The following is a 10,878-nucleotide window of genomic DNA, read 5'->3' on the forward strand; positions in this document are numbered from 1 at the left end:
AGAAGTTATGACCTGTCGGAGTTTCGCGACAGAACCGGCACGACCCAGCGCGACCCAGCGCGATGTAAATAGTGAACTTAAGGTAGATAGATATTTATCCTTAGTGATCTAAACAAGAGTTGAAGATCTATTCGATAGTAGTCCAACGATAAAAAGACAGACGAAAACGGAGTTCAGATGAAGGAGTTATGAATTTCGAACGGAGTTTTCCTGTCCTGACCTACTAAAGATAATATATAACTAATATACTTATAATATATTAAAAATAAATTCAAAATTAGCCAATGGAGTCTAAACGAGAGTTGTAGATCATAATCTCACCTTCGCGTCGATATAAAGAACGTCAAAAACGGAGTTCGTATGCGAAAGTTATGAATTTCTGAAGTTCGGGGCGCGAAACCCCAAAACTGTCAGAGCCCACGACGTGGAACAAAGTTGCCACGACGTGGCAAGCGTCCTGACACCTCCGGGAGGCCCCCAGATGCAACTTGGGATGACGCATGCAGTGACGACCAAGCCCACGACGTGGAACAAGGTTGCCACGACGTGGCAAGGGCCAAATTTGCCCTATAAATAGATTTGAAGGGCCAGCCGTTTAGGGTTGCTATTTTCTCTCTTCTCTCTCCCGTTTTGCATCGATTTGCGTGCCAGAAATACCCCGAAGCCCCGGTATTATTCTCTAGCCCCGAGGCAAGTCCCGAGATCCCGAAGATCCCGAGAAGTGCGGTTCCCGAGCCGAAGCTCTGCCCGCGAGAAGTTCGATTTTTGAAGAGATCTTCCAGATCTGCTGAGGATTACTACTTCTGCAAGTCGTAGTGTTGTCCGATCATCTTCTAATCAAGTGAGTGTATGCTACCTTTCATAAACACGATAATAATACAAGTATGGTTTGAGTGTATTAAGTATATTGTTGTTTATATGCGCGAGTGTGTAGTTACTTTCTTCTAACACATAAATATGAAGTATTTGCTATGAAATACGTGCTATGTGTTTATATGTTATTTGTCTATTTGAGATGGGCATGGAATTTGGAGTTTTATACAGGTGTTAAATGATTTAAACTGTGTAAGTATTTATATCTACAAAATTGTTGGGTAGAACATGGGTAGATGGGATAGTTGGTGACTATGGAGTTAGCGCCTGCTGTTAGATAAACCTTGGTGACTATGGAGTTAGCGCGTGCTGTTAGATAAACCTTGGTGACTATGGAGTTAGCGCCTGCTGTTAGATAAACCTTGGTGACTATGGAGTTAGCGCCTGCTGTTAGATAAACCTTGGTGACTATGGAGTTAGCGCCTATTATTAGATAAACCTTGGTGACTATGGAGTTAGCGCCTATTGTATAAACCTTGGCGACGATGTGACTTCGTGCCTATTTGATGAACCTTGGCGACTATGGAGTTAGCGCTTGTTGAGTAAACCTTGGTGACTATGGAGTTAGCACCTATTGAGTAAACCTTGGTGACGATGTGACTTCGTGCCTGTTAAGTGAACCTTGGTGACTATGGAGTTAGCGTTGCTTGAGTAAACCCCGACGACTATGGAGTTAGCGACTGATAACTATGGATTTAGTACCTGATCTATAAACTTTGGCAGCAATGGACTTCGTGCCAATTCCTTAGGTAATTCCTTAGGAATGAATGAATGAAGGATAGTGGATTCTTAGGGTAAAACCTTAAGAAGATAATGGGGATGGGTATTTGGGTTGATTATATTATAATTGAATATAATAAATGTATTATTGTGGGTTGAAAACCCTATATGCTCACCAGGCTCCCAAGCCTGACCCACTCAGTTTTCTTTTCATTACAGGTAATGACACAAGAGTATAAGTCGGCGGACTTGACGAGAGTTTTTGGATTATAGATCAGTAGATATAAATAACTATTGTAAGGCCTATTTTATATTGTTTATGCTTTTGGTCTGTATCGGAACATGACATCCCGAGGTTTTATTATTTAATGAAAATACATTCTCTTTGAGAAATGTTTTGATAAATGGTTATCATATTTTATTTTGGGAACAAATTCCACAACCGTTTTCTATAAACGATCACTCTGATTTATAAAACAAAGCATAAACAAATCGGTCTTTTCTGGCCGTGAAATTGGGGATGTCACAGTTGGTATCTGAGCATTAGTTTAAGCGAACTAGGAATTTGTAGGATTTCTAGACTTAAACTTAGAATGCTAAGTAACGATTGTGAGGAGTGTGTCCAAAAATGTTAGGTAGTACACCTAAATTGACACGAGCACTAGTATATTTTAGGAAGCTACCTAAAATGCTTTTACGTGCTAAATGTTTTGTGTGATAGCTATATTGATGCTATTATTTGTTCGGATCTATGGTCTGTTGCCGACCGGATCTGGAAACCTTATGTGTTTAGGATTCTAAGCGTATGGCTACGATATTAGAACTAGCATGTAAACGTTTCGGGGTGATAAGGAGATTTATACGTTTATCGTAATTAAAGCTTTCTTACTTTAAAATTCTCGCTTGGTGCACCGAATGTCTGCTTGGATGTACAAGGGGTCATGGTGAAGACTCGTAGAGAAATTGAGTAAATGGAGGAAATGAAGAAGGCTTATGATAATGGATGACACCTATCAGAAGATATCGTAAGAGTGGTATCTTGCCTTTAGAGTGTGTCTATGAAATAAAAGTATGTTTAGAGGAGTATGGTACGTCTAAAGTACACCTTCGATTGGCAGGATGATGGAACGATTGGTGAAATTCTTGAAGTTGTCACATCGTCTGATATTTTCATCACCAATCGATTTGAAGTAGAGTTGATGATTAAAGATTGAGCAATGAAGAAGTCCTATTAGAGTCTAGGGAAATTGTTTATGATTACTTGGACACATTCGTATGTGTTGAACGATTATATGATTTATGTATGGTGACTTGGCTAACTGCGAGACAATACTTGGGACGAGTATGAGTAGGTGTGAATGGTAGTAGAGATCTATACTACCGGAAGCACAGGACTCACTCTTGGATCATGGGAAGTCACAAGGTTATCAAGAAGCTAGTAATTGATTCCGTTTTATTCAAGTATGTCATTACCATTGTTTCGGTAATGTCTAGTAAGATAGTTGTTATTCCGACCCTAGGGGTCATATCAATTGAGTCCGACTACGATGAGAGGTCATCGGGACACGACCCATCAAGGTTATTACTTAGAATGGAGAGATAACTTATGGAGTCAGTATACGAATCCTATTTCATTAATGATTCCGGGACGTAATCATCCTAAGGGGGAGATAATTGTAACGCCCGTAGATCAGGGCTAGTCAATTTAGAGACGATAAGCATCAAAAATGACTTTTTGATGGAAGATTATTTAGAAGGATTAATCTTAACCAAGTTGTAGTATATGTCACAAGGTTTCCGTGCATATAAAGAACGCCAAAATCCGAGTTATAACGAAGAAGTTATGACCTGTCGGAGTTTCGCGACAGAACCGGCACGACCCAGCGCGACCCAGCGCGATGTAAATAGTGAACTTAAGGTAGATAGATATTTATCCTTAGTGATCTAAACAAGAGTTGAAGATCTATTCGATAGTAGTCCAACGATAAAAAGACAGACGAAAACGGAGTTCAGATGAAGGAGTTATGAATTTCGAACGGAGTTTTCCTGTCCTGACCTACTAAAGATAATATATAACTAATATACTTATAATATATTAAAAATAAATTCAAAATTAGCCAATGGAGTCTAAACGAGAGTTGTAGATCATAATCTCACCTTCGCGTCGATATAAAGAACGTCAAAAACGGAGTTCGTATGCGAAAGTTATGAATTTCTGAAGTTCGGGGCGCGAAACCCCAAAACTGTCAGAGCCCACGACGTGGAACAAAGTTGCCACGACGTGGCAAGTGTCCTGACACCTCCGGGAGGCCCCCAGATGCAACTTGGGATGACGCATGCAGTGACGACCAAGCCCACGACGTGGAACAAGGTTGCCACGACGTGGCAAGGGCCAAATTTGCCCTATAAATAGATTTGAAGGGCCAGCCGTTTAGGGTTGCTATTTTCTCTCTTCTCTCTCCCGTTTTGCATCGATTTGCGTGCCAGAAATACCCCGAAGCCCCGGTATTATTCTCTAGCCCCGAGGCAAGTCCCGAGATCCCGAAGATCCCGAGAAGTGCGGTTCCCGAGCCGAAGCTCTGCCCGCGAGAAGTTCGATTTTTGAAGAGATCTTCCAGATCTGCTGAGGATTACTACTTCTGCAAGTCGTAGTGTTGTCCGATCATCTTCTAATCAAGTGAGTGTATGCTACCTTTCATAAACACGATAATAATACAAGTATGGTTTGAGTGTATTAAGTATATTGTTGTTTATATGCGCGAGTGTGTAGTTACTTTCTTCTAACACATAAATATGAAGTATTTGCTATGAAATACGTGCTATGTGTTTATATGTTATTTGTCTATTTGAGATGGGCATGGAATTTGGAGTTTTATACAGGTGTTAAATGATTTAAACTGTGTAAGTATTTATATCTACAAAATTGTTGGGTAGAACATGGGTAGATGGGATAGTTGGTGACTATGGAGTTAGCGCCTGCTGTTAGATAAACCTTGGTGACTATGGAGTTAGCGCGTGCTGTTAGATAAACCTTGGTGACTATGGAGTTAGCGCCTGCTGTTAGATAAACCTTGGTGACTATGGAGTTAGCGCCTGTTGTTAGATAAACCTTGGTGACTATGGAGTTAGCGCCTATTATTAGATAAACCTTGGTGACTATGGAGTTAGCGCCTATTGTATAAACCTTGGCGACGATGTGACTTCGTGCCTATTTGATGAACCTTGGCGACTATGGAGTTAGCGCTTGTTGAGTAAACCTTGGTGACTATGGAGTTAGCACCTATTGAGTAAACCTTGGTGACGATGTGACTTCGTGCCTGTTAAGTGAACCTTGGTGACTATGGAGTTAGCGTTGCTTGAGTAAACCCCGACGACTATGGAGTTAGCGACTGATAACTATGGATTTAGTACCTGATCTATAAACTTTGGCAGCAATGGACTTCGTGCCAATTCCTTAGGTAATTCCTTAGGAATGAATGAATGAAGGATAGTGGATTCTTAGGGTAAAACCTTAAGAAGATAATGGGGATGGGTATTTGGGTTGATTATATTATAATTGAATATAATAAATGTATTATTGTGGGTTGAAAACCCTATATGCTCACCAGGCTCCCAAGCCTGACCCACTCAGTTTTCTTTTCATTACAGGTAATGACACAAGAGTATAAGTCGGCGGACTTGACGAGAGTTTTTGGATTATAGATCAGTAGTTATAAATAACTATTGTAAGGCCTATTTTATATTGTTTATGCTTTTGGTCTGTATCGGAACATGACATCCCGAGGTTTTATTATTTAATGAAAATACATTCTCTTTGAGAAATGTTTTGATAAATGGTTATCATATTTTATTTTGGGAACAAATTCCACAACCGTTTTCTATAAACGATCACTCTGATTTATAAAACAAAGCATAAACAAATCGGTCTTTTCTGGCCGTGAAATTGGGGATGTCACAGCAACGCGCAAAAGGGTCCAAGCTTTTGGAATCGTGTTTTAGACCACTTTCATGCGTTATTAGGAAGACAAACGAGTCGAGCATACGACTCGGTCAATGCAAAATGGCGTGACCTTCGAGCGGCTTGCACCAAATTTAACGACGTATTTGAAAATCATAAAAATATGCATAGAAGTGACAACAACGATTTCAACATTTTATTAACCGCGTTGTACCAATACAAAATTACCAACAATGGTAAACCATTTTCCAACCGGAAAGTTTGTCGCAATGGTCCAAAATGGATCCTTTATTCGGATACGGCATATTCGGGATCTACCACCGGCTCCAACAAAAAGCCGAGAACATCTGAGTCGGATATTGGTGTTAACATCGACCTCAATGATGAGTTCGACGCCATCGAGAGGGAGGGTCCACCGGACATCCAACTTCGTCGACCACCGGGAAGGGACAAAGCAAGAAAGGGGACGTCTTCTAGCGGAAAATCAACCAACGAGGACATACTAGCAGAGAAAATAGACAAAACTCTAAATTTTTTAGAAAAATAATTTTGAATCAACGGAGGAAGCTCGTAGGCGACAATTGACACTCACCGATCTTCAAATTATAAACACGGTGCCGTAACCGAATTTCGATCCGAAAATTTAAGGGTACTTTTAAAAATTCAACAAGAGGTTCTCCACAAATATCACAACTAGATTTTATGTTTTTTTTATGCTTTTTAGTAATTTAAGTTTAATTTTCTATCTTATTTTAATGTTTTTTCAGTATTTTAGTTTTTATTTTGTGTGTTTTATGTTTTTTTTAGTAATTTAGGTTTAATATTCTATTTTTTAGGTTTAATTTTGTATGTTTTTTAATTAATGTAATGTGGTTTCAATTAATGTAAAATATTTTATTATGTTTTTATTTAATTTAATCATAAATCAAAATAAAAAAAATAAAAAAAGAAAGTTGTAGAGTGGTAATCATTTCCTATATCTAATGGGTTGGTTGTGCAGCTGACATGATATAAAGATAGACAACACTTTTTTGATTGTTGATGATGACTACTCCTCGTAGCCGCCTTACAGACTATTACGATTGAGAAATAATTATTGGTCTCGAATCATCATTAGTGTAGTTATTCAGCTAAATAACACTTTGATAGTCACTTTTGTGTGTGTGTGTTTTGGCTCTTTTGAAGATTTGAAAATGACATGATTTTTGCGTTAGTCGAACCACAAAAATATATTATTTGTTAGGGCATTTTATTGTTTCATAAATTTAGATTTCTACGTAGATTAAGAAAGTGAAAATTAGATTGGTTGGATTGGGTTAAATTTTTGTATTTATTTCCTAGCATCTTGATGGGTTTTTTCATTGGAATGTGTCGATGTTAAAAAAGAAAGCAACGTCTGATTTGGGTTTACAGTTTAAATAACATTTTTATTTAAGAATAATAGTGTAACTTAATTAGATAAATATAAAATCTTCATGACTTAAATCATTATCAATAACCACTTATTTATCATGCATATCTGTTATGTTATTTAAGACAAAAGGTTTCTAAAAATAAAATAAATTGTAATATTCGTCTCCTTTCTTGATATAATAGTACATGTGTGACAGTGTGAACATGTGCTGATGGGCCGAGCTGTTTCGTTTCGGCTTTTAACGTAAAATTGAAACTAAATCATAATTGTTAAGTACTTAAGTTTGTTTGTTTTTTTTTTTCTTTTTTAAATTCATATTTCTACTTATAATAAAATCCTATACAAATATGAACTAAGAATGATACATCTAATTCAGATATATTACTGAATAGCTATTAGTTCACAAATTATAATATTTTAGATAATCTAAACACCATAGTTTAATAACAAAAGGGTCCATTTAATTTTTTTTCGATTTAAAAAAAAAAATCCTCACAGAAAGTTACCAATACACGCTAAAATGAGCATCGTAAAATACAATTACACCAAAAAAAAAGAATAATAAACCAAAGAAACTAAATAAAAAACAGCAAAAAAGTAACGAAAGAATAGGGAAGGGGATGCAAAATAAGAAAATACAAAAAAATGGCAATTGAATTATTGTTAATATTTAGATATATTCTTTGCGCTCTATATATGTTTTAATGTTTTCCTCACATTTTGGAATTTCTTTTTTCAAGATTTCCAACTGTTATAATAATTTCCAGTTTTACCCTTTTTTCAGAATTAGGATCTCTTCAGGTCCCATCATGACATGTAAACTTCAATGCTAGAGCTTCTGAAGGAAAGACACAAAGGGCACGACTGAACGACGTCGTCACACTCTGTACAGACGCACAGATGCCGACACGGCAACAGCACTACCGATGCGATCCGTTTTCCACACGCCTTACATCCGGGTCCACTCACCACCACGACTCGTTCTGGGTCAATGTACGACGACTCGGCATCCTCCGCATCACCCGCCGCCACCTCCTCACCTTGTGACACACACCCTCCTACGCCGGTAACAATTGCTTGCTGCAGCTGTGCCTGCAACGCCGCCGCGACCGCCTCCTGTGCCCTCGCCTTCGCCTGCCAAACGTTCGCCTCCGCGCTAAGTTGCGATGCTCGAGCTTCAAGTTCGGCGTTCCGCCGAAAGGCTTTCTCTGCCACCGCCTCCTTGTCCTTTATCATCCGCGACGCTGAATCCTTCGCCGCCCCGATCAGAGAAGTGTAGTGCCTTTGCCTCTTCTCTGCTAAATTCCGCCTGAACTCTTCTCCCTAGGGATACTGAATTTCAGCTACCAATTTGCTATTGATAAAAAAACGACGAATATATTTTACTTTTTAACGGGTTCTTACCTGGGATTGAAGATAATTGTCGATTTCATCTCGTTGTTGGTTGATTAGGTTGGTTAGGTCTTCTGAAAACACGGATACAATACCAGAGGATTGAGGAGAAAAGGAGTGTTGTTGATGGTGGTGGTCATTGAAAGCCAGTCGGAGTCCAGTAGATACATCAATATTTCGTGATTGATCAATTTGGGAAACATCCATGAGTTGATTACCATGACCATGAGATTGTTGTTGATGGATATTAGACATATAATAATTCATAACATCTTCTCTTCCTCTTTTTCTTTGATTCGTAGTATAATTCCCGACTGTAACAGCAAAAGAAACCGTTATATATTCAAATGTGATTGATAAAATCATATTCAGCTTTATTGTATGGAAAAAGCGTACATACGGATAGATGAAGATTCACATACATACCTGGAAAATTGTTGAATAAGGTGTTATTGAGAGATTGATGATCATTATTAGTCCCTACTCCGCCACCACAACCAACTCCGCCGCCTGATTGTGGTGGCAAAGGATACTTATTTCCATTTTGGGTAGCTTTCCCTTCTTGTATGGACATGGTTCTGCATGATAAAACGGGCTTCTTTTTCATGATTCTGTTTCAATCCGATCTCATAATTATATGGATCGATGGATAGAGGATCAAACCTGTTAAGAAGGAGAATATTTGATGAACATTGAGCTTGAACCGCCATTGTTGTACCTGATTTGATGTATGTTTGGAGTTTGGAGTGGTGTGATGGAAAGAGAAAGAGAAAGAGAAAGAGAGCTGGGTTAATAAATGGCAGCACAAAAACGCATGATATGGAAGATGAAGGTGCTGGTACCCTATTCAAAACATATTGGGCGGAGTCTTCAATGTATTTCTTTAAATCAATCAAAATATTAATTTTTCAAGCAAGAATATATCACTCAAATTTACTTCATATCATATTTACTTTTAAGGCTATTATTTTGACAAAGGTGTTATTGTACGTATTCCTTTATTATTACCAGGTCCAATTATACGTATCTCTCTATTATCGATCGTATTTTTTATATCAGTTAGTTACATCAAAATAGGCTCCATTAAATCAACATTTTTATTTATTGTACCATCTAATTTGTTTGTTGTTTGTTTTTTGTCTTTTCTTTTACCATTGAGAATGATACATTTGATCGTAAAGATGGCTAAGGACCATTTTAGAAAAGCTAAGATAAATATTCAATTAAAAGGAAACAAAGCTTTGTGAGAAAATTGTAGTGGATTTTTCGCCATCAACGACTAAGGTTGTCGATCCAGTTGTTCGTAAGAAAACATATTTACGTCCACATTTGAGGAAACAAAGTAAAAAAATGTATCCTGCCCCATCCAACCCCCTACCAACTTATGATCCTCATAGATGTAATTTTTCTATGTATACATAAGATTATTCAAAAACTAATTGGTTTGATTTAAATGAAAAACTAGAAAGGCATAACATGTATTTGTTTCGAGAATATTCAATGGACAACTCATATTTCAACCAAGACCAATGTATAATTTAAATTCACTTATAAAGAATTCCAAATGAATTTCATCCATATATGGGCAAGATGTAACCGGAGATGGAACTTGTGGATTCCACAATGTTCTTTCTTTTTTGGTCATATTGAAGATTATTGGGATCAGATTTGATCGAGATTATACATTGTGTTATTAGCATACCTTGGAGATTACACAATGATTTATGGTGATTATTTTAACACAAAGAGTTGCACGTTAAATTCTTCTAGATTGGGTTCATCTGAATAATGGTTGATTATGTAACATTGTTATTCTCATTGTTAACATACACAATGTTATCGTTCATTATCTGAGCATAAAAGATTCTACAACATGGTTCTCACGTTGGTATTGCCCACAAGACATCCAAAATCATGATATGTTGTGATGACCTATGTTTATAGTAGCGATTATGTGATGGTTGATTTACATGGAGTGTATCTAATGTCCAATTTTGTGTCATATTGGTGTGCATACAGAACATAACATTCTGTTTGATGGAAAATCTTGTATAGTGCTTGACTAAATGCCTATGTTTCACATAATGCACCATATAATTATAATACTTAACAGTTAGAGAGTGTGTGTTGTCAATTTGTGTTGTGTTATGTTTAGTGTGTTGTTTTGGTGGTTTTGCCTAAATGCCCTTTTACGGTTAAAAGTCTTATGTAGGCTCAGTCCTATGCTATTGTAGTGGTGTTCATAAAGTTTGTGTTGTTCAAGAGTTTCTATCATGTTTGAGTTTAAATGATCAAGTTGGAGGTGTATTGTAGGTGGTGATATATTGTTGGTTTCGGTCAAGTATTTTTTGAATCATATAGCAGTATCATCATTGCAAATCAAGATTAGATATTGGTGCTCATCGCTTAATTGATGGTTGCTTCAAAGTTCATCTCTTTTTATGGAATCAAGATTAGAGTGCATTGCTATTTTGGTTCTTTATAAAGTTTTTCGTCAAAGGGTTTTTTCATACTTTTTTCT

At 37.3% G+C, this 10,878-nt stretch overlaps 1 protein-coding gene across 1 annotated transcript; it reads right to left on the reverse strand.

Annotated features, from left to right (window-relative positions):
- Positions 1 to 7,601: 7,601 nt before the first annotated feature.
- Positions 7,602 to 9,237, reverse strand: LOC111907366 (BOI-related E3 ubiquitin-protein ligase 1). Its single transcript, XM_023903139.3, has 4 exons — positions 9,021 to 9,237; positions 8,784 to 8,935; positions 8,370 to 8,671; positions 7,602 to 8,288 (listed from the first exon to the last, which is right to left on the reverse strand). The coding sequence occupies exons 1-4, from the start codon at positions 9,065 to 9,067 to the stop codon at positions 7,773 to 7,775; spliced, it is 1,017 nt and encodes a 338-aa protein (XP_023758907.1). The 5' UTR covers positions 9,068 to 9,237; the 3' UTR covers positions 7,602 to 7,772.
- Between the last annotated feature and the right edge of the window lie 1,641 nt (positions 9,238 to 10,878).

Source organism: Lactuca sativa, chromosome 3 (genome assembly GCF_002870075.4).
Source record: "Lactuca sativa cultivar Salinas chromosome 3, Lsat_Salinas_v11, whole genome shotgun sequence".
NCBI classification, from domain to species: Eukaryota; Viridiplantae; Streptophyta; class Magnoliopsida; order Asterales; family Asteraceae; genus Lactuca; species Lactuca sativa.

Excerpts from the sequence above, each read along its gene's own strand:
- LOC111907366 (XM_023903139.3), bottom strand. The coding sequence starts at position 9,067 with ATGGCGGTTCAAGCTCAATGTTCATCAAATATTCTCCTTCTTAACAG. Across the intron at positions 8,672-8,783 it reads CTTATTCAACAATTTTCCAG|TCGGGAATTATACTACGAAT; the intron begins GTATGTATGTGA and ends TTGCTGTTACAG. Across the intron at positions 8,289-8,369 it reads ACAATTATCTTCAATCCCAG|GGAGAAGAGTTCAGGCGGAA; the intron begins GTAAGAACCCGT and ends CAGTATCCCTAG.